A 21,864-nucleotide genomic window follows, 5' to 3' on the forward strand; every position below is an offset into this window, starting at 1 on the left:
GCATAATCATCTTCAGTAGCTCATTTTTACACTCTTCTGCTTTAATGTTTTATTTTAAGAGCCTTATTTATGCAGTTCCCTTTTTTCCCAGCCCACATGCAATTGAGAATGAAGAACAAGACCTGCAGAGTATTCAAGCCTGCTGTTGAAGACTCCTATGTTACCTGGATGTAGTCGATATGGTTCTGCTCTTGTTCAAAATTTCACATGCTGGTATTGGGATTAATTGCACAATTAAATACAGCAGCACCTCTGGAAGTGAATCCTATCCAAGAACAGGATGATACAGCCAAAGCAAAAATTAATGAGGAAGCTACTCTGACAGAACACAAATGGGAGGTGGCTTAGAGACATAGTAATGTTAACATGTAAACTAAACAACCTTCCTCCAATACTGCAAATGAAGAGAAATAAGAAAAAATAGCAATTCCTTGAAATAAATTCTGCCCCGAATATGTACAGCTTTGTAAAGATCTAACTTTATTAAACTTGTTGCAGCAGTGACTATACAGCTATATAATTAAAGACTTATGCAATAATTTTAAGGGAGAATGTGTTTAATTTTTCAATAATCTGTTGTAAGACTACCTGTACTAACACCTTTAACTAGACTCTTTTTTGATTAAATCTCATTGAGACAGTGCTTATACAAGAGGTCATGGAGGTATATAAAATATCTCAGTCAACAAAGGATGTCAACAAAGGATCATTAAACTAGTATTTGTTGCATTGGAATTTCCTCATGGAAGGATTTCTCTCACTCTAGACAGCCAGTCTTTTATTGTGGTTTGTGGATAAGTCCATGCTGTTGTAACAGCTTGTTGAGTCTTTCAATTTCTTGTTCCTATTGGAAATAAAGTCATAAATTTAGCTCATATCTTAAAACACTTCCCAAGCTACAACCAAAGAGCTCTTCTCACATTTCCAAAAAAATAGCCACCCAGCAGGGAAACAGCACAGCTCTTTAACAAGGCATTATTAAATTAAATAGGGGCTTACCCACACCACAGAAGGGAATTAGAAATGTTTGAATAGATCCTTATGGTTATAGGAAGCCCCAATGTGCTCTCATATCAACTAGATGGGAGCTGGGTAGATTTTGTGGCTAAAGTACATCCCAAATCATGCTGCTGGGATAAAACAGAGCTCAGTATCACCATGGCCTTTCATCTCCCACATAGCTAGTTACTGGAAAAAGATTGTAGTCCAGTTCCCACAGCTGTTTATATTTATTAGCGTTTTTACCTTCTCTATGCAGCTGTGTTCAAGATGCTCAACTTTTGTAGCAAGTTGCAGATTTGCTTGCTTCAGCTTTGACACTCGTTGTTCGGAGCGTGTCTTTACTGATAAAATTATTCCTAGGAAACAAAGCATGGAGGATTCGGGTTATGTAGTAAATCAGTAGACACTAGCAGACTCAAGTTAATAAGAATCTGTGGTTTGTGCTCAAATAATTTGCTTTATATCTATGTGGCCTTTCACAGAGGAGAGCAAGTATTCATTTTAACCCCACTCACACAGAAAGATAAAGCACTGACCAGCCAGTATAGATCCAAGGGCTCCAGTGTGACCTGGACCAGGATTTTACTTGTCTCTTTAAAGCTTTTAGCTTCTCCTTAAATGCCTCCGGAAGAAGGCCATTCCATTTTCCTTTGACACAAGTGTCTTTCCTTTACACCATTAAGTATAATTCCTCCCCGGTAACTGAGGCAATAGTCATTTTACCAGCCCTTTACAAAGAACTGCATCATCAAATTGTTCCTATCCTCAGGAGCCTCCAATTGAATGACACACATTATAATCTTAAAGCTTGCCTCCTATGCTATGTGTACCTGCTACCATATGCCATCTTACTGGAGCTGGTTCTACATACTTCACAGCCCTGGTTTTCCAGTTCATGCCTCTCAAAAATAAGAATGCAAATATCTCCACTTTATTTTTGCATAGACTCAACTTCCTCCCAGGGCATGCATATGTACCTGATGACTGCAGCGGACCCTCAGATCAGCAATTCCACCTGGAAGTGAATGCTTTCCCAATACAGAGACAGTGTCTGAACACTACCTGAAAACTATGGAATCCTGAGCCAGAATCCCCACCCGGTGTCTAAGCTTGTTCCTTCCAGCGACAGCATGGCTACAGGCACACTCTCCAGCAATTCAGGGAATGTGAGCAATCTAGCTCCATTTATTTGTTTGTACAACAGACTCCTGCTATGAACATTAGGGAGATCTGAATCAAAAGGGAAGAGGAAGCAAAACCCCAAAGATAAGAACTCCCTTTCATATATTTACAAGCAGACATGACTAAAATGTTTAGTTTCAACTAAGATTACATCTCAAGACTGTGATAGCAGTGACAGTGACTTATATACACATCATTCAAGATTCACTCTAGGCCACTCTCCAACCTTCACTACAGATTAAGGTCAATGTCTGCTTTCTACTCCAAGTTAATTTATTCTCCTTTTCCCCTGGAGGTGGCCATTTTATATTTAAATGTGTGCCAGCCACACCTTATAAAGAGAAATACTTTCTCTTTGTCCTATATAAATGATGATTCCCAACTGTGTCAACTAATGGACAGTTGTGTAAAGTCAATTTGCAGGCATTGTGTAAAAGGGCTATAGTACAAGCCTAGATTTGAGGTTTTAGCCTTAAATGGGGGAAGATCCAGCTGGACCTCATTTTTTTTATGCAAAAATAGCTGATTTGGGATGCAGGAAGGAAATGTTCCAACTACTGAGTATATGAGGGTTTTTTTATGTGTACTGTTTTGTTACAGTAGCAGCAGCAAAGTGCCAAAAGGGAAGGGAGGAAGAAACATCACTGTCAGCCTTTTAATTTTTTTCTTTGCTGATTTCAAGGAAAAATATAAACAATGCTAAATCCTTTTTTGTGAGAGTGACATATTGAGGGCAGCTTAGCTGCCTTGTACAGATCTTCTTAGTACTATACCACTAAACCAGAGTCAAATGGGAAAAGATCCCAAGTAGCACAAGGACTATTATTCAGATCAACCCCAGCAGCAGTCTGAAAAATAGTGACAAGAGAAGTGCTAAAGTAGAAAATTCCATATTTTACAATGCAGTTTAGTGAACTGCAGTCCCAGAACAGAGACAACACTCTCCCCCTTGAAATATTAAGACACTCAATATAAAAACAAAAGCCTATCTTGTCCCATTTCAGGAGTGACTGGCATGTGAGTTCTGCTACAGATTGGATCCCCACTCTGTAGGAACTGTGCTATTACAATAAACAGATGATCCCTGCCCCAAAGAGATTCCAAACTAACTCAGGTTACACACCTGCCCATGCAGATTTTGTTGAACACCTGTGCCTACATGGCATTTGCTTAAAGATCAGGACCCAGGTTTGCAAATGTGCCTCTTGCACACATCTTTGGACTTCCTTTCCCCTCCCTATACCCATACCATTCATCGAGTATACTGTACAAATAGCCAGCAATTTCCTTGAAACTAATCATCTGACATAAAAACTTACCATTTATAATTCTGGCCACTCGCCACAATCGGAGTAGGATCAATAGTCCAGCTGCTTGAAATTCATGTTCCCGAAACAGAAGGACAACATCGATGATAAATGAAACCACCACCACTATTGCATCCAGGACTTCGAACTTGTGGTGACAGAATTCCAGGCGATAGACGAATATTTTAAACCCAACTTCCACCAAAAAGATGGTCACAATAGAAAGACTCATGTAGTGAAATACCTGGGAAGAGAGAGAGAGAGCGAGAGCCAGGCAATATGTGGAAGCCGAACAACTATTAACATTAGCAAATTAGTCTTATGTGTGATCCTTCTTATATCAGAATCCTCTTACACCTTTGAACAATATCTATGCAAACTGACTGAATGTACGTAATAAAAGGATCCTGCTTAGCACAACAGAAGCCACCAAACGCTTGCATATTATCTATCAAAGCAACAAGTAGTCCTGTAGTACCTTTGGGCACATCTAGACTACATTCCCCCCCTCCCCCCGAAAGGAGATATGCAAATTAGTGCTAATTTTGCATATCTTCTTCCGAATGCTTTTTCAAAAGCGGGTTTTTCAAAAATGAAAGTAGTCCGGATACAGTTTTCTGGGGGAAAAACCCCTTTTTTGAAAAAAACGCTCTTCTAAAAAAAAAAAAAAAAAAAAAAAAGAGTTTTACGCAGTTTTTCAAAAAATGTTTCCTCCCCCCCCCCCAAAAAAAGGTGTCCAGACTATTCACTTTAGGAAAAGCGATCAAAAGAAGATACGCAAATTAGCACCTAATTTGCATATCTCGTTTCAGGAAAAAAATGTAGTTCTAGACATGCCTTTAGAGATTAACAAAAATATATCTGTAGTACCGTGAGCTTTCATGGGCACAACCCATTTCTTCAGGTGAGATGGAAGCTGGGCTTTTTCTATGAAAGTGCATGAAACTATATACGTTTTTTGTTAGTCTCTAAGGTGCCACAGGACTAATAATTGTTTTTAAAGTTGTAGATTAACACAGCTCTCTCTCTGAGACTTAAATTATCCACAGATACTATGAAATCACTGATTTTCAGCCTTTATACTATTTTGGGCCACATATGCAGCCCACAATGTGCTATGTGGGCCACATACAATATTATATCTATGGGATGTAACATGGGCTGCAGCTGTGTACTAACTGGACCACAAACAGCCCATGTGCCACAGGTTGAGAACCACAGCCTAAACAGACTGGGATCACAGCAATGTCACTCTGCAGCTCAGGAAAGCTTCCAGCATCAGTAGACACAAATGCTATGGAGCAAGACCCAGGTCAGGGAGTGGGGAAAGGAAGATTAGCCTGCCCCATGTTGCAGAAGCCAGGGTGCCAACTTTAGTCCCTGCATGGAATCTTCATCTTTTGTATTCTCCAACTCAGGGAGGGGCAAGCTAGGCTAGTGAGTGGGCTGCACAAGTGGCCCTCCATCTCAGTGGGTGGCTGCAAGACTTTCCAAACCAAGACAGTCTCCCAAGATAGAGTAGTTTTGCAATTGCAGGGTGATACAGTTAGGAAAAAAACGACATGGACAAAACCCAACAGAATCTGGCAACCATGGACAACGGTAAACACAAGCCACAAGTTGCTCACCACTGCTCCAACTCCTACCACTTTGGTAGTTCTGAGGTCCCCCTATACCAGTGACTGCTGGGAAGAAGAATTCTGTTTGCCTCCCTAATTTGAACTGTCGAGGAGAGAGACTGGTTCACTCAGGCATATGTCTGTCTGCATTTTACCTTTGGTGCTATTTCATGTTTGTCTGGGTGGATGATTTTCAAGTCCAGAAGCAATTCAGCAAGCACCAACAACGCATCAAAAATAACCAAGCAAACAACCAATATCTGCAAGAAGAGGAAAACAGCAGGATAATAAATACAGTCTTTTGTTTAATATTTGCACTATTTAGGGCTTTTGACAAACAAATATATGCTAAAATTGTCCATCCTGTAGATGTACAGTTTGATCAAGACCCGTGGCTGGGAAACTAGCAGAGCTATGAAAGCTGCCCTGGATTGCTAGTTGGATTTATTGTATTTAGATTGGTTTCCATGTGTGCCTATTTAAGATTCTAGGTGCCCTCATTACTAACACAGACAGTTGCTTCAGGGAAAGGAACGTTTATTGGTCATAAAAATAGTCTCATTAATGTCATGGGGATTACTTACCTTGTAGGATCTGGGCCTTGACTGTCCAGTTTAGATGACTTCCAGCACTAACCAATCTCATTTAGAATTGAAAATAATCAGCAGTCCCTCCAGATTAACCAAAGATTTCTCCTTACTCAGCAGCAGGAAATCCCTGTAGCCTTCACCACAGGAATGCATGGCGAATTCCCACTTAGCTTCCCCCTCACAATCTTAGAAGAATACGTATAAAGGCTTTACATTGCTCCACATCTCAGGAAATGCTGACTCACTTCAAACTGAGTCTGGTGGGTTTTAGACAGAACATTGATAATTCAGCAGATTATTTTCAGATTTTCATAAAGGAGATTCTGGGACTTTTAAATAGTTCTTATCTGATCCTCTCCTCTTCAATGTTCAAATTTATTTATTTATTTTAAATGTATTCTAAGTCGATGAATTTTTAATGCAATTGTTTCAGTGGGGCTACTTGGGTGAGTCAGATTTTGCAGCATTGAGCCCTTGGCTTGTGGTAGCCCTACCTGAAATTTGTGGGAACTGAAGAGCTTTTTCATCACATCCTGGAAAGAACGAGGTCTGACTGAGGAGTTCACATTGATTGTTGAATCTTCTGGCTTCTGCCCACCTTCTTCCTCCATCTGATCTTCCCATTTCTTGTAGTCATTGCCCCACTGCACAGGGTCGTCACCCACTACGGTGAAGTGTTTCAGATACGTGGACATGGCTCTTGGTTAAGTGGACATTACTCTGTGGAAATACACTGTGGGAAAACAGAACGTTAGTTCAGCAATGTGAACCACTGCCCTGAAACCTCCCAGGAAGCTGAATTCCTTCCAAAACCAACCAGGAGTCCTGTGGCATCTTCAGGTACATCTACACTAGAGAGAAGATCAAAGTTACCACTGACAATCTTCCAGGGTTCAAATTAGCAGGTCTAGTGAAGACAATATCATTCGAATTGAGAGGAGCACTCCGGTAGATGCCAGTAGCCCTGCTTCCATGAGGAGTAAGGGAAGTTGAAGGGAGCGTGTTCTCCTTTCAACTTCCTGCAGCGTGGACAGCACTAAAAGTCAAGTTAAGGTACTTTGACTTCAGCTATACAATTAATGTAGCTGAAGTTGCATATCTTAATTCAATCTTATCCTGTAATATAGAGTTACCCTAGAGACTAACAGATTTACTAGGGCATAAACTTTTGTGGGTAAAACCCACTTCAACAGATGGGTTTTACCCACAAAAGCGTATGCCTAATAAATCTGTTAGTCTCCGGTGCCACAGAACTCCTAGATGTTTTTGCAGATACAGACTAACACAGCCACCCCTCTGAGTCTTTCCCTAAAACAAGGTTCATCAAGACTTTGAAACTTGGAAAGAAAAAAAGCATTTTGAACACTGGCATTTTGTATCTACTTACAGCTCAGATTTCAGAACCATTCTGACACTCAAACCTCTGGGTGTGAGGCTCAACTCAGTGGAAACTGATATCTGTTTACTGCTTGATTTCTTTCAATGTCAAATCTTGACAGATTCTTAACCACCCCATGAAGACAAGCTGGTTAACACCCAGGTCTGCTTTCCTATCCAACAGATGCTTTACTATAGGTAGCACATATATTGTATCTAGGGTTTCAAATTTGTCATAGTGTTCTGTGAGCCATTAGGGATATTTGCCAAATAAGTTCTCCAACAATTACAGTGCACAAGAGTGTTATGTTATTTTTAGAAAATCGCAAGTAATTTGTAGACGGGCATGAAATTTACCCTGTTGAGCAAAAATTACAAAGACATTATCATTTGCTTTGCTTAACGTGCCCTACATGTTATCATAGGCTTGGAGGAAATCAAATATTTTTGCATGCAGACAGATAAACAGGACAAATAATGCAAGAAAAATTGGTCACTTTAAATGCTTGATTTACATCTGTCTTTACACAGCACAATTTTAGCTGACATTTTGTGTCTACTTTGGCTTATGCCAGCGTTTCTCAAAGTGTGGGTCGCAACCAACCTACAGGGGGGTTGCAGCTGCTGGCTTCCCCAGGGTCCTTTGTGCCACTTCTGGGGATTCCGGAAGTGCGCTCCCCTCCCACAGCTGTGTAGCGTGCCGGGCACGCTGCGGGAGGGGGTGTCAGCCCCGGAGGAGGAGTGCAGCACCAGCAGCTTCCTTATAGCACAGTGACTTCAGGAAGGGTGAGTCAAGCGTGAGTGGGGCTTTTTTTGCTTAACAACTTTCTTTGGCTCTCCCACTTTTTTTTTTTTTTGCTTAACAACTTTGGTGGGGAAAGAGAGTGTCACACAAATTCAATGAGTATTTTAGGGGGTCGCAGTATCAAAAAGTTTGAGAACCCCTGGCTTATGCCATAGAACCAGAATGTTACTTAACTATGGCTTTATGCACATTTTCAGGAATGGAGATATTCTTCATGCTTCAGTGTATTTCTTCAGAAACTTAAGTTTCTGCCTCTCACTTCAAGGGTATATTTCTCCTGATTGCTGTCTAGAATATTTGTGCTTTATTGTTTCTAATGCCATCTGCTTTCTGAACTGTCGTTCATGCTTAAATTTGACACTTTACGCCTTGGTCTTAACAAAGACACTAATTACCTTACCCATTACAAAAATAGCTTCCCCAATTATCACCTCTAATATCATTAGCTCACAGACATTTACCTCCCCCCCCATAACCCCTCTGTTCTGAAATTCGATTTGTCCTTTTTTATGTGTTCACTTTTTTTAATTGTATCCCTTTGAATATATGGTCATGCCTATTTTCTTCCACTATTTGATCTGAAGAAGTGGGTCTGGCCCATAAAAGCTCATCACCTAATAAACCATCTTGTTAGTCTTTAAAGTGCTACATAGTCCTTTTTTTTGTTTCTGCTTTCCCCATGACCTTCACAAGCAAGGATGGTTCTGTGGTATCTCCCAGAGTAGCGGTTCCCAACCTTTTTTATACCTCAGCTGGCAAACCCATTCACAAACTTTTGCTGGACTGGTAACATTTTATTTGCATATTTATTGAATATGCAAATAAATCAATACCAGTCTGCCAAAATCCCCAGTCCCAAAAGCTGCTGTGAACAGCTAGCTTCAGCTCTGGCAGCTGCCATGGCCTGACAGCCAGTGGTTTGCACCTGGCACCAGTCTGCAGACTGGCAGTTGGGAACCGCTTTCTCAGAGCACTGACAGCAACCCAGAATCAGTGTTCCCTGTAAGCTGGTGCTTGAGGCAACACCCAGGAGAGATTCAGCTGCAGCTCAGCTGATTACTAGAATACCCAGGGCTGGCAGCCTGTGTTTCTACTGGTGGTGCACCTCCACACATGCCTTGGTGCACAGAATAAAGTGTATTTTGCATATGGATGGGAAAAATTTGAGTGAACATTTCCCACACTCTTTCAACTCCTGGGAATTACGTTAACTTACCTGCGCCTGGCTACTTTATGAGGCAGTGGATTTTACCCCGTACCTACCTGTCTGGTTCTGTTCAGGAGAATGAGGAAGAAAGGTTCTGGTGATCTATTTCTGTGTTTTTCTTCCCCTGGTATTTTTTGTACCAAAAGGTCACTGTTGCAATAGGCAGGGGGCATTCATCCTCCCCGTCCCTTCCTGCCATCTCCTTCTCCCCACCCAGTGCCCTAGGGCTGTCTCTGTTGGTGCAACAGGGAGTAGAGTTTTAAATGAGATTACAACTAAAATAGTCTTCATTATTGCATGTCTTTGTTTGTTGTGGGTGTGACCCACATTTACCATGCACCTTAGTGGAATGTAACCTCTTATCCCTTGAACTAATCCCTTAGTAGAGAACTTGGGAGCCAGAGGGCTGCTCTACCATGTGCTGCTCTCCAGAAGAGGTGAGGGGGAGACTAGCCTGCATGAATCTGCAAAAGAAAGTGCGTGACTTAGCAGATCCACTGCAGGATCTAGGCCCATGATGCCCAACCAATTCTGAAGCAAACTAGCCATTCTCAACCCGTCAAATAGCCACATGTGGCTATCATGTTGCACACCACGGATCTAGGGAAGAAGGGATTAAGTTAACAACCTTTCTGAATCATTGCAAAATTCCCTTTCTCTCTTCCCACCAGCAACTTGAGTAGGAAGTCCAGACTTTCAGGCACTGAACTTGCTCCTTGCAGGATTGGAGCATTACTGCCAACTGGTGTACAACAGCAAAAATGGGAAATTCTCTCAACATCTGAGCCGCTAATGTGACAAGTTAATCTGACTGGTTCCATGCTGCAGCTACCCACATGCCTCTTTGATACCGTATAACCCCCTGCCTCTCCATCACCATGATTATGGTGTCCCTACAACCCACTCACCTCCATCCTCCTAATTACCATACCTATGGTACCATTCAATCCCCTCTGCTCAATCACCATGGCTATGGTACCATATAGCCCCTGCTATCCCGTCACTGTGGTTACAGTACAGAATATCTCCTTGCCCCTCCACCATCCCTGATATAACACCACAGCTAATGTGAGGTTTAGTCTAGAGAAATGTTTAGAGCCTCTTTCTCTTGCAGAGTTAGGCACCTGGCCCAGCACAGATCCAGCTAATGTGTTTATACGACTTGTCTGAGAATTGTTCCTGGTGTGTTGCCAAACAGCAGGAAGTTGAATTAGAAACTTCTAATGTCTAAAAACTAATCAAAACATTACAGAGGTGAAACATCAACACTTCTTATCCCATAACCTAGCAATGAAAAATAAAAGGCCCTATTGACATACTCATCTATCAAAAGTAGGCATTTCCATTTGGTACCCAATTACTAAGACCATCAATAGAAGATTAGTGAAATGTATAACACATGGAAGTTAGATAATCTCCGAGAGGTAGCCATGTTTGTCTATAACTCTCAAAACAACAAGTAGGCCTTCGACAACTGAGACTAACCAAAATGTATAGGATCATGAGCTTTTATGGGCAAAACCCACTTCATTGAATGGAGTGGAATTCATCTGATGACGTGGGTTTTGCCATGATTTTATATATTTTAGTTAGTGCCTAGAATGCCACGGGACCACTCATTTTTATGAATGTTAGATGACCTCTATGTAGGATTTCCAATCAGTATTGTTTTGCATTAATGTATGCGTACTAGGAGATTGACTCTTAGAAGTTTCACTTGATTAGAGTTCTCTAATAATACAGTGCATTGAATGAGTAGGGTCTTAATTTGAAAATATTTTGTGAAAATCTGCACTGCATTTGTGGAAAATGATATCTTTAGAGTCTAGGATAAGGAGTATTTGACTTTAAGAAGCTGGGCAACAGTGACACTGGAGAGGTAGAAAATAAAATGTACATAACGAATAGAGAATATAGAAATTTAATCTTTTTTATTCTTCTTTAGAGGAGGGATTGTCATTTACTGTGACCTTGGTTTAAATGACTGTGCACCCAATGTGACAAAGAGAGAGAGACAAACAGAAACATTTTCTACTCCATGACCCAAATATGGACAAGTGCAAGAAAAATCTTTCATCAAAATGCTGAGGAATGAGAGAGACCTCTTCAAACAGTGACGCGGAAGAACTGTGAGAAAAAGAGATGGCATCATGGGGTGGAGTGACCAGACATCAAAAGCAAAAGGACACAAAATATTAATCCCCACACCAGTGTTGTCTTCAAGTCGTCATTGTCAAGTCCAAGTCTAGTCTCAAGTCACTACAGTTCAAGTCTCAAGTCAAGTCTCGAGTCCCTAAAGTCACTTTCGAGTCAAGTCCCAAGTCGACTCTCAAGTCACAAACAATGAACCCGAGTCGAGTCTCAAGTCAAGTCACGTAGGCAACTGAAGTCCGACTTGATTTAAAGTCATGGGACTCGAGTCAACAACTCTGCCCCACACACAGAATATAAACCTTCCCTGGGTGGGTCATACCCACTTGTGCAGATGGCTAAGGGAGGTCTTGTCGTTTCCCTATGCTTTGTCCAGGTTTACATAATGGGTCATGACAAAAAGTCTTGTTGAATTTAATTTAAAATTGTGCTTGCGCTCCCCCTCCCATAAAGGAACCCTCACCTGACTAAGGCCTCTTACTACAGCTTGCTTACTGGATGACAATAGTGGATCAAAAACAGAAGTGCAGGAAAATCTAGCCACAGCCGGCAATCTTTTCTCAACAAAATATAAAGCACAGAAATGCACAGCTCATGTTTTGTTCCAGCTTCCTAGTTTGCATGGTAATCTATGAGGATGTGGACTTGGAAAAAGAAATCCACAAGCAGTGCAACCTATCCTAAAATAAATGGGGGAGTGGACTTAGGGGCTGGGAATTAAAACTGCCCTACTGGATCAGACCAGTGATCTATTTAGCCCACCACTCCAGCTTCTGGGAGAATGAACAAAACAGTGCAATTTTGGAGAAATTGCCTTCTGGCAGTCAGAAGCTTAGGAACACCCAGAGCATGACGCTACATCCCTGATCATCTTGTCTAATACCTATCTTGTACTTTTTGAACCTAGTCATACTTTTGGCATTCATAGTATCCTGTGGCAGGAAGTTCCACTGATTAATTGTGCACTGTGTGAAATTGTCACTACATTGATCTTCACCAAGACTAAGACTTGTACTGAGCAAACTCTGGAGTTACAGCTTTGGGGACAATCCTGCTTCCTTGAGAATCCTTCAAAGGCTGAGAAACTGTAGGAGGAAAATTCAAGATAGCTAGGGAAAGGAACAGAGAGCTCTGAAACCTAAAATGAAGCCAGATTAGAAATCTAATTCAAAAGCCACTGAAGTTAAGGGGAGCCTTCAGTGTTGCCTTAAGTGGTTTTTAGAACAGACCCTAAAGTGGCCTAGCATATGGGCCAGACCAGTGTATGATGGGATAATATGGGGGGAGGGCAGAGTTGCATCTTTGTCAACTTTGCTGCTATAGAACATCTTCTGCCCTTGCAATATAATCTGTAGCGTCTGGTTCTCCTTTGGCTGGGAATAAATAGCTCACTGAAATACAGTTGAAACCATGTCTTTGGAGGACTTTACCCCTCTCATGGACTCTCCTAGCTCCTCTCAAGGGCAACTGCAAAGACAGACCTGTGACCAGAAAGACAGGGAAAGAATTCCTTGATTTTATAGTTTGTTGTCTTTTTCTCTCATCTCTTTAGCTGATCTTGGCATCTTACCAAATGGGCTGAGATTAACACCAATAAACAAAAGAAAAAAAAATTGTTCCCAATACCAAAATAAGAGGAACAAGATTCCTCTTACAAAGTCAGAATTCCCCTAGTCAAACATTTACCATTTCAACTTGGCTCACTGGAGATTTCACATTTCAAATGCAAAATACTGCAGTTCTGTGTTTGTTTTTGGTCAGAGAGTTGTGATCTGGGGTGGGGACAGTCACTGTTTTATTTTGGGTCTGTCTGCACATCCTAAACTCAAAACTCCGGTCTTCTGAAGAAGTGGGCTGTGACCACGAAAGCTCATGATACCATCTACAAAGTACTACCAGACCATTTGTTGTTTAAGTTTATTCTGTACAGACTAACTCGGCTACTCCCTGAAGCTTCTGTTTTATTAGTCTTCACTAATCTATGTTAGATATTTATCTGGCCCCCACTGTGAAGAGCTCAGACATGCCAAGGGCTGTGTCTACAGGGCCACTTTCAGTGCAAAATGTTAGTTATTCAGGGGCGTGAAAAAACACCCAACTGAAGTTTTAGCACTGAAAAGCTACCATACAGGCAGCTCTGCACCTGGAAACAAAGCTACCAGCCCTCATTCTGTTTTTTTTTCTTTTCTTTTTGCTTCATTTTGTTTATTGCCAAGAGAGCTCTCTCTGGGCAATAAAAAGTGACTACATTGCCTGTAAAGCCAGCCATGGCCAGGCTTTAAAGCAGGCGTAGACATAGCTGTACAGGTGCACTGAAGAGGTGCAGCAATGCTATAAACTCATTTCACACATGGGGAAATGAGCCACAGACACACTAGGGAATTAGTCCAAGATCACACAGGGAATCTATCGCAGAGCAAGAACTGAATGCAAGTGTCCAAAGTCCCAGGCTACTGCTGTATCTTCTGAGCCATCATCAGGAATTTGGGGCCCATTAGTGCCGCAGCTTTCACTTTGTTTCTGATGACCCAGTTGAATAAAATTGTTGATGCTCAGGTCCCAACATAACATGACTAGTGTGTGGGGTCTGAGGTGGGGCTGAGGATGGGAGCTTTGGGCTATAGGAGGGGGCTCTGGCTTTGGGGGGTTATCAGGGCTGGGGCAGGAGGGGCTTACCTTGAATGGCTCCCAGTCAGCGGTGCAGCAGGGGGTCTAAGGCAACTACCTGCCTCCCCTGGCATCGCAGACCCTGCTGTGCTCTGAAGCAGCCAGCAGCAGATTCCCAGCCAACAGGAGCGAAGAGCAAGTGCTCAGGGCAGGGGCAGTGCGTGGAGTCCTGTGCGCTCCACTCCCGCCCGCCCCAGGAGCCAGGCCTGCTGCCAGCCACTTCCAGGGCACAGCATAGTCTGTGGTGCCAAGACAGGCCAGTAGCTGCCTTAGCTCCCCCAACAATCACCTGATCCCCCTGCAGCACTGAGCCCCAGTGTCCGACATTCCACCACCCAGTGCTGAGGCTGCACTAGGGGACTGAGGGGGTTACAGGTGGTCTGCCAGAATTAGACATGGTGGGGCCTAAAGCAGAAAGCTGAAGTCCCACCACCTGGAGCTGAAACCAAAGCCTGAGTCAAATAGCTCTGCAGGGGGCCCTGTAATGGGGCCCCCAAGCAACTACCCAGCTTGCTACCCTGTAATGCCAACTCTGGGTTTTGTAAGCAGAAAAACAGTCATTGTGGCACAGGTGATCCAGGGTGTTTTTGTTGCATGTAGGGGAGGGGGAGGGCTCAGAAAGAAAAAGGTTGAAAGCTCCTGTATTGGACTAGTTCCACTCCAACATTGCACCTCGGTTACTCAGTGCACATCCTTAACTTCACTTTCATTGCTAGAACTCAGGTTAGAAATCTACCTCTGGTTGCCTGACCCTGGTGAGTCCTTCCCATTGACTTCATTGAACCCGGTATGAATCAGATGGGTCCACAAGAAAGAATCACACAAGACATTTGGTTTTTAGTTTCACTCTGCTTCAACCTTCCCCAAAGTCTTGTGGTGACTAGTCAAGCCTCAGCTCTCATGCAGACAGTAAGTGAAGTTCGACGTTTACACCCACTTCTTAAATTAGGAAGTAATGAAAACATGAAAGTAATGCTCAGCCACAGTAACAAAAAAACCCGCAATATTTTATCAGGTGACATTAAAAAAAATCAATGCTCAAACTGTTACAATAAACACACTGCAGACAATGAAATGTTCTTCAAACACATTCAAAATCCAGCATGAATCACTGGTGATGGCATAAAATAAACAGAAGATCTAAGTCTAGTTTACTCACTAACTAGTAAAATTGCTCAACAGTTAGCAATAACCTCTTCCTGTGCTCCATCCCTCTTAGGCTTGTGACCACCCCTCCTCCCCCGACTACTTGTTTGTTCACTGATCTCAACTCAGGATAGATTTTAACAGATGGAAAGAAGAACAAGCTTGAAATTTTGTGTGAGGTTCTTCTAAAGAGGCTGATGCAAGCCCCTGCATGAAGATCAAGCATTAAATATTTATATTACCCTGCACACTCGAGCAGCTGCAGTTTTGCTAGCTGCCCCTAGCCAGGAGGAGGTGATCTTTCCTTAAGGAAAAGGGCATGGCTGCTGTCATCCATGCTTTTGTCACCTCAAGACTAGATCGCTGCATTGTGATTGACATGGGTCTGCATAGTCAAGCCATTTGAGCTGTGTCTCCCAGCCTGGGCAGACAGATTCACCCTGGCACTGCTTGAGCGGATGTGCTACCACTAGCAGTCTGGAAACAGCAAACAGGGTTAGCATGAGTCCCTCTGTCCAGGTTGGGAGACACATTCCCAGCTGCAGCATAGACATACCTAATGCAACAAACGGCAGTTTCCTTGCTGTGAAGGGCTTCTCACAGGCACAAATGACACCAGAGCTCCAGGACATGCACTGGTTGCCTGCTGACATCTAAGGAGCTGTGTTCAGCCTCTAAAGCCCTACATAGCTTGGGGCCAGCCTTCCTGCCCAGTGCCAAACAGCCAGAGGTGTGCCCAAGCTGGCTTCGCTCCCTCTGTTTTACAAGAAAAGGGGTAGTGGGATGGGCACCCTCTGGATGGGTTGCAATTGATTCTACATGTTTCTATTTAAATGAATTTACAGATAGTTGCATGTGGACACCCAGTGCCCTGGACACGCATCAATACTGTTTTACACCTATGGAAATTAATCATGATAACAAGCAGTGGCCTAACAGGGCAGCTTTTCTTTAATCCAGCAGTTTTCAAACTTTTTGTCTCATGATGACCCAGCTGAAGAAGAGTGTTGGTGTCCACAACCCAACATCATTTGACTAGAGTGTGGGTTCCAGCATGGGGCTGGGGGTGAGAGCTTTGAGGGGTGGAAGGGAGATCTGGCTTGGGAATGTGTGTGTCAAGGCTGGGGCAGGAGAGGCTTACCTCAAACCCCTCCTCATCAGCAGTGCAGCAGGGGTCCTAAGGCAGCTTCCTGTCCTGGAATGGCAGGCAATACTGTGCCCAGAAGCACCCAACAGCAGGTTCCTCCCAATGGGAGTTTGAAGCTAGCGCTATGGGCCACATGCCTCCCACCCCACTCCAGAGCCGGGCCTGCTGTCAGCCACTTCTGGGGCACAGCTCAGTCTGTGGTGCCAGGACAGGCAGGCAGCTCCCCCACCGCTTGCCTGATCCTCCTGCAGCCATGAGACCCAGCGCCCCACATTCCACCATCCAGTCCAAGACTTATAGCTTGAAAACCGCTGGGTTAGTCCACTAGGAAGGGCCTGGCAGAGCTTGGCTCTCTCAGCAGGAAGGCTGGAGTACGGATACAGGAAGGCTGGGGTATGGATACAAATGGAGACACGCACACTCGTCCTGCACCCAGAGGACACCCTGCAGCGCTGCTGCGGCGCCGCACTGTGCAGAGACCAGAGGCCATGGCGATGGGCTCACTGAGCAATCACAGGGACAGGCCCGGGGGCTTGTTCCGCTCCCCTCCCCGTTAACCCCGGAGGCGCATTGCCCCAGGCACAGACCTGTCCCCCGCGGGGAGGCTGGGTCGGTGCCCCCCGCACCTTCCCTACGAACAAGCTGCAAATGCTGGAGCGGACCCCGAGCGCCCCCGCCCCCTGCCCGGCCGGGAGCAGGGTCTGGGGGGCTCCTGGTCTCTCATCCCCCCGGCGCCTGCCTAGAGCTCGGCGGAGCCCCGCTGCCCGCCCAGCCGCAGCCCGTAGCCTCGGTACCGTGTCCGCCTCCGGGCTGCCTGCGTCCGCCAGGCGCTGCGTCCGCCCCGCCGGGCTCCGGGGCAGCTGAGCCGCGCGCCCCAGGGGCTGGCACTAACCCTGGGCCTGACGCGCCGCCGCCCCCGCCCCTTCCCCCTCATTGGTGCAAGTGGGTGGGGGGTGGATTCTTCCTGCCGAACTGCCCCGGCCCCAGGCTGCGCAGGCAGGGCCCAGAGCTCCCCCCCCCGCCCCATTGCCACGGCTGCTGTTTGCTCCCCGGAGCGTGTCTGAGCCCGGCCCGCCCCGCTCCGCTCCCCCGGTTTCTGGCCCTGCGCGGGTCCGGCTGCAGACGTGGCGGGGGAAGGAAACCCTGGTGCATTGAGACACCGAGGTAATGCCTAGCTCCGTGGTTTCATGCAATGGCTCCGTGGCCGCCCCTGACCATCCACTCCCCGCCCCGCGCTCTCGGGCACTCTGACCAGGGCGGGAGGAGGCAAAGCTATTTGTTCTGTGCCAGTTTGGGGGCTACCCTGCACCGTAGCCACTAGCCACCTTGTTGGCACTTATAGCGGCTTCCACATACTGATGCTCTGGCACGTGTAAATTGCTGCTACTGCTACCTGTTACCGCTGCCTCCAAGCCCCTCATGTCAATGGCAGTGCCTCTCGCTGTCAGTCAGACGTAGCAGCGGCTTTAGTCTCCTTCAGCAAAACTGGCGAGGAGTCCGGTGGCACCTTAAAGGCTAACACTTTTATGATGCCAAAAGCTTATCCCATAATAAAATTATTAGTCTTTACAGTGCCCTCGGAACCCTTGCTTTTGTCTGAACTGTGGCTATTCAAGGGGGATATAGGTTAGAAATCGATGAACGCTACTGAGTTCAAGCTTGTAAGTAAGCTACAAAGGATTCTCAAGTCTCTCTCCCCCCTGGAGATGGGATGAATTGACCCAGTACACCATGATGTTAGTAGGGTCACTTAGTGCAATGGTTCTCAACCCGGGGCACACAGAAATCTTTCAAGAGGCACATTAGCTTGTCTAGATATTTGCCTAGTTTTACAATAGGCTACATGGAAAGCCCCAGCTAAATCCATACAAATTAATATTTTATGGTGCTCTACACAGCATACATTGAAATGTAAGGATAAATATTTCTATTTTAGTTGGTCTATTTTATAATTATATGGGCAAAATGAGAAAATAAGCAGTGTTTCAGTAGGGCACTGAAACTTTTCTGTCTGATTTTGTAAGTAGTTTTAAGTGAGGTATAATTTGGGGGTACACAAGACAAATCAAACTTCTGAAAGAGATACAGTAGTCTGGAAAGGTTGAGAGCCATTGACTTAGTGCACAGATCAAGGGTATAAACCAAATATAGAAGCTACAATCTCTGCCACTTGTATGCTCTTCAGTCTTGTCTATACCAATATTTTAGATTTTACTGTGAAACTGGTCAATTATAGTGTTGGCTGAGACAAACTAGTATGTAGAAAAGTTTGGAAAATAGGATAAAGAAAATGGGATGTTTTTGTGCACACACACACACACACTCCTCCCTCCCCTCCTCCCAGTCAATCAGTAGCACAATTCAACACTTGACTAATAAGTCTGAGAGGAGGATAAAGTGGTAGCTTTTCAGATTTTGACTAGGAATTCTTCCCACACTGAATGGGAGCCCATCTTTCACACAGATGTTTGTGAAAGAAGCAGGTTATTGTGCAGGTCTTACTGGCAGAGTTCAGGCAAAAGCTCCCATCATGGTAATAGGATGGATAAGGAGAATGGAGTTCAGCTGTGAAAGTCTCACAACCGTTAAGTTTAATTACTTTAGCTTTTCTTCCACAGTCATCTTAAGTATCACACCATTTGTATCACTCCCCTCAACCCAGCTTTTTTCTTATTTATCACTGACATTTTTCATTTTCAAGCCTTACAGTTCTTTAGCAGAAAATATTTTACTATGAGAATGGCTTTGTACTATATATTAAAAGAAGCCTAGCTAAGCAGACATGCATTTGTGGGACAGTATATCATGTGAACACAACTATTCCTTTTAAATGGCATTTATTGATTTTATAACAAACTTTAACCTATAAATGCCACTGACATCCAGAAAAGGCAAGAAATTAAAGCATAAGTCTATGCAGAGATTAGAATTGAGCTGCAGGCAATGTGTGCAGATTAATTCCACAAAGTAGTCCAAGATGCAGGGTCAAAAGGATTACACAACTATAAACCTTAAAAACTTAGGCCATGATTAAACCATCTCACTTTACAGACCCCACGCTTCATCAGAAGTCTTGAAGAATCCTCTTCTTTGATTTTTCCCTCTGATTTTGGAACAGCAACAGGTCAGCTCTGGAAGGTAGTAAGGGAAAGTATCTACTGTTCTCCTTTGTTGGAATAAATCTGAAATAGTTTCCCTGAAGAAAAATAAATCCCCCCCCCCATTTTGTTCTAGCTGTTCTTTAATCAAATGTAATAAAATCTGCACAAAGTTAACTTCTAATGAAAAAGTCAAACTGTCACTCTCTACTTGGAAATACTGTTCTGTTTGTCCAACAAGTGCTGAGAGATTTAATAATATTTAATTTAGACTTTAATAATATTTTAGTTTCAAAATGCTTCCTTTCAGTTCCAAAAATGTCAGTTTCTGCCCCCTCAAGACGAAGGACAATCTGTGTTAGTTGTAACAGTTTTAGGACTTAATATTATTTCCAAATGACAGGGTCAATCTATTCCACCCAAGAGAAGGCAGGAATGGCAGTAACTTGCCCATAACCATCTACTTCCACTGAGGTAGCAATCACAGTCCCACTGAAATTAGTCAGATAGAATTTCACCTTGGGAGTTTCCATCCATCTCAGCATTTTTAACACCCTCGTGTGCAGAAAGCATGGAAACAGCAAAGCTTCCTATTAATAGTAAAGTGCAAAGTGATACATAATTATAAAGGCATCTCAGAAGTTTGAGATGAAACTGGTTACATTAGCAGTTTTTCAAACTTTTTTTTTCTCATGACCCAGATGAAGAAAATTGTTGTTGCCATGACCCAACATAATTTGACTAGAGTTTGACTCCAAGGTGGGGCTGAGGATGGGAGTTTTGTGGTGCAGGAGGAGGCTCCGCTTTTGGGGGTGTCAGGGCTGGGTCAGCAGGAGGTTACCATGAGCGGCTCCCAATTAGCAGTGCAGTGAGGTGCTAAGACAGCTTCCTGCCTCTCCTGGCACCACAGGCCATTGTGCGTCCAGAAGCAGCCAATAGCAGGTTCCAGACAATGGGAGTGCAGAGTTAGTGCTCAGAGCAAGGGCAGGAATAGGGGCAGTGCACGGAGTCCTGTGCGCTTTTCCCCCATCAAGGATCTGGACCGGTTGTCGACTGATTTTTGGATGCAGCTCAGACTGCAGTGCCTGGACAGGCAGGTAGCTGCCTTAGCACCCTCACTGCTCTCCTGATCCTCCCGCAGCAAGACATTCCATGAAGCAGTACTGGGTCACAACCTGTAGTTTGAAAACCACTGGGTTAGATGGTAGCTAATTACCTTTCCCTTTTTTTCCCTACTGTGTGGATACTTGGATAGCACTACAGTGATGAGCCAAAAGAGGTCATTGTAAGGCAAGATAAATCTAGTTCAGGGTCAGCTGGGTTATCATGAATTAGAGTGGATTTATTTGACAAGCCCTAGACTTATTGGCACAGTTGTTGAGATGATGAGCTTATTAGAGTGATTACAAAACCCAACTCTATTTTCAGAAGATGCAATAAATGAATATCCCAACAATCCCTATGTCCATGAAAGAGCATGAAATGTGAGTTTTTAAACAGTGTAGTGTAGCCTTTTGTGTCCTATCATCACAGTTGTGATGAGAGATACGCACCTTTCCAGTAAGGGTAAACAGCTAAAAGAGGCCACAAATAATTGAGTATGGATGTTGGAAAGTGAACACACCCCAAAAAACCCCAAACAAAAACAGCCATCCCCCCAAAAAAAACCAGAGCCTTTGAAGAACAACAGCCTAACAGCATAATTATCACAAAGCCAATCAATTGTAAATGTTTTCCCAATGCCTATACTGCATGCAGTTTAAACTCCTACATAGTGTAAGTGAAATCTTTGCTGCAATGGGAAATCTTCATCCCAACTCCTACTCTTAATCAAAAAGTTAATTAACTCCACATTTTTTGGCAAGAGCACTCCTTAGCTCCTCCATCCTCTGTAGGGTTGCCAGGTGTCCAGTTTTTGCTCAGAAAGTCCAGTAATTGCATCTTCTGTCTGGTAAAAAAAACCCAGAAAATATTGGATATATAAAATGTCTGGTATTTTCTGTTTTTTTCAGAAGACCTGCGGGGACATTTCCCCCCTGCTATGTCTGGCAGGGGTAGGGAGAATGGGGAACATGAGAATTTAAAGATGCAGTTACCTTTTTTTTTTTGCTCAACAAATTTGGTCTCCCCCCCTTTTTTTTGCTCAACGAATTTTTTCCCCTGCCATGTTCAGTATTTTTTGTGAAAGTATCTGGCAACCCTACTCCTCTGAGGAAGTATGAGAACAAGTCTCCAGTATTTACTGATTTTTAACCATACTATAGAAATCCTTGCTTGCACATGCATCCTTTTTGCTGGCATTTTATTTTTTGAATCCATTCATTGCATTGGGAGTCACTTTACAAATGCTGCTAGAGTGGAAATCAATTGTTGGACTTTTACTGTTATCTGAAGACAATGCCCCTTCACTTTTTCAGAATATGGCAATTTATTAATTCCAATGTAGTCCTGTGAAGTAGGCACGTTTGCATGATTATCATAATTTTACAGATTTAGAAAGTGATGCATTGAAAAGTTAAGTGACTTGCCAAAAAGCTCTCAGAGAGCTGAGCCAGAGCCAGAATTT

At 43.8% G+C, this 21,864-nt stretch overlaps 2 protein-coding genes across 3 annotated transcripts in view; one reads left to right on the top strand and one right to left on the bottom strand.

Annotated features, from left to right (window-relative positions):
• The window catches only part of TCTN1 (tectonic family member 1), a 29,523-nt gene extending 28,984 nt beyond the window's left edge, over positions 1–539 (top strand). Inside the window, exon 15 of the mRNA XM_075898696.1 lies at positions 92–539. The gene's annotated coding sequence lies outside the window, so the exon portion shown is untranslated. The remainder of the gene's footprint in view (positions 1–91) is intronic.
• On the bottom strand, positions 458–17,147 carry HVCN1 (hydrogen voltage gated channel 1). Of its 2 annotated transcripts, XM_075898697.1 has the most exons (6): positions 16,995–17,147; positions 6,195–6,433; positions 5,266–5,370; positions 3,504–3,735; positions 1,246–1,358; positions 458–844 (listed from the first exon to the last, which is right to left on the bottom strand). In XM_075898697.1, exons 2-6 carry the CDS (start codon positions 6,393–6,395, stop codon positions 779–781), a joined length of 717 nt encoding a protein of 238 aa, XP_075754812.1. In that variant the 5' UTR covers positions 6,396–6,433; positions 16,995–17,147; the 3' UTR covers positions 458–778. The 2 variants fall into 2 exon arrangements, with proteins under 2 accessions (XP_075754812.1, XP_006132641.1); XM_006132579.4 differs by lacking the exon at positions 16,995–17,147 and having other exon boundaries at positions 6,195–16,740.
• Between the last annotated feature and the right edge of the window lie 4,717 nt (positions 17,148–21,864).

The sequence above is a fragment of the Pelodiscus sinensis genome, chromosome 15 (assembly GCF_049634645.1).
Source record: "Pelodiscus sinensis isolate JC-2024 chromosome 15, ASM4963464v1, whole genome shotgun sequence".
Classification (NCBI taxonomy): Eukaryota; Metazoa; Chordata; order Testudines; family Trionychidae; genus Pelodiscus; species Pelodiscus sinensis.

Excerpts from the sequence above, each read along its gene's own strand:
- HVCN1 (XM_075898697.1), bottom strand. The coding sequence starts at position 6,395 with ATGTCCACGTATCTGAAACACTTCACCGTAGTGGGTGACGACCCTGTG. Across the intron at positions 5,371-6,194 it reads TCAGTTCCCACAAATTTCAG|ATATTGGTTGTTTGCTTGGT; the intron begins GTAGGGCTACCA and ends CTCTTCTTGCAG. Across the intron at positions 1,359-3,503 it reads AGTGGCCAGAATTATAAATG|GAATAATTTTATCAGTAAAG; the intron begins GTAAGTTTTTAT and ends TTTGTTTCCTAG.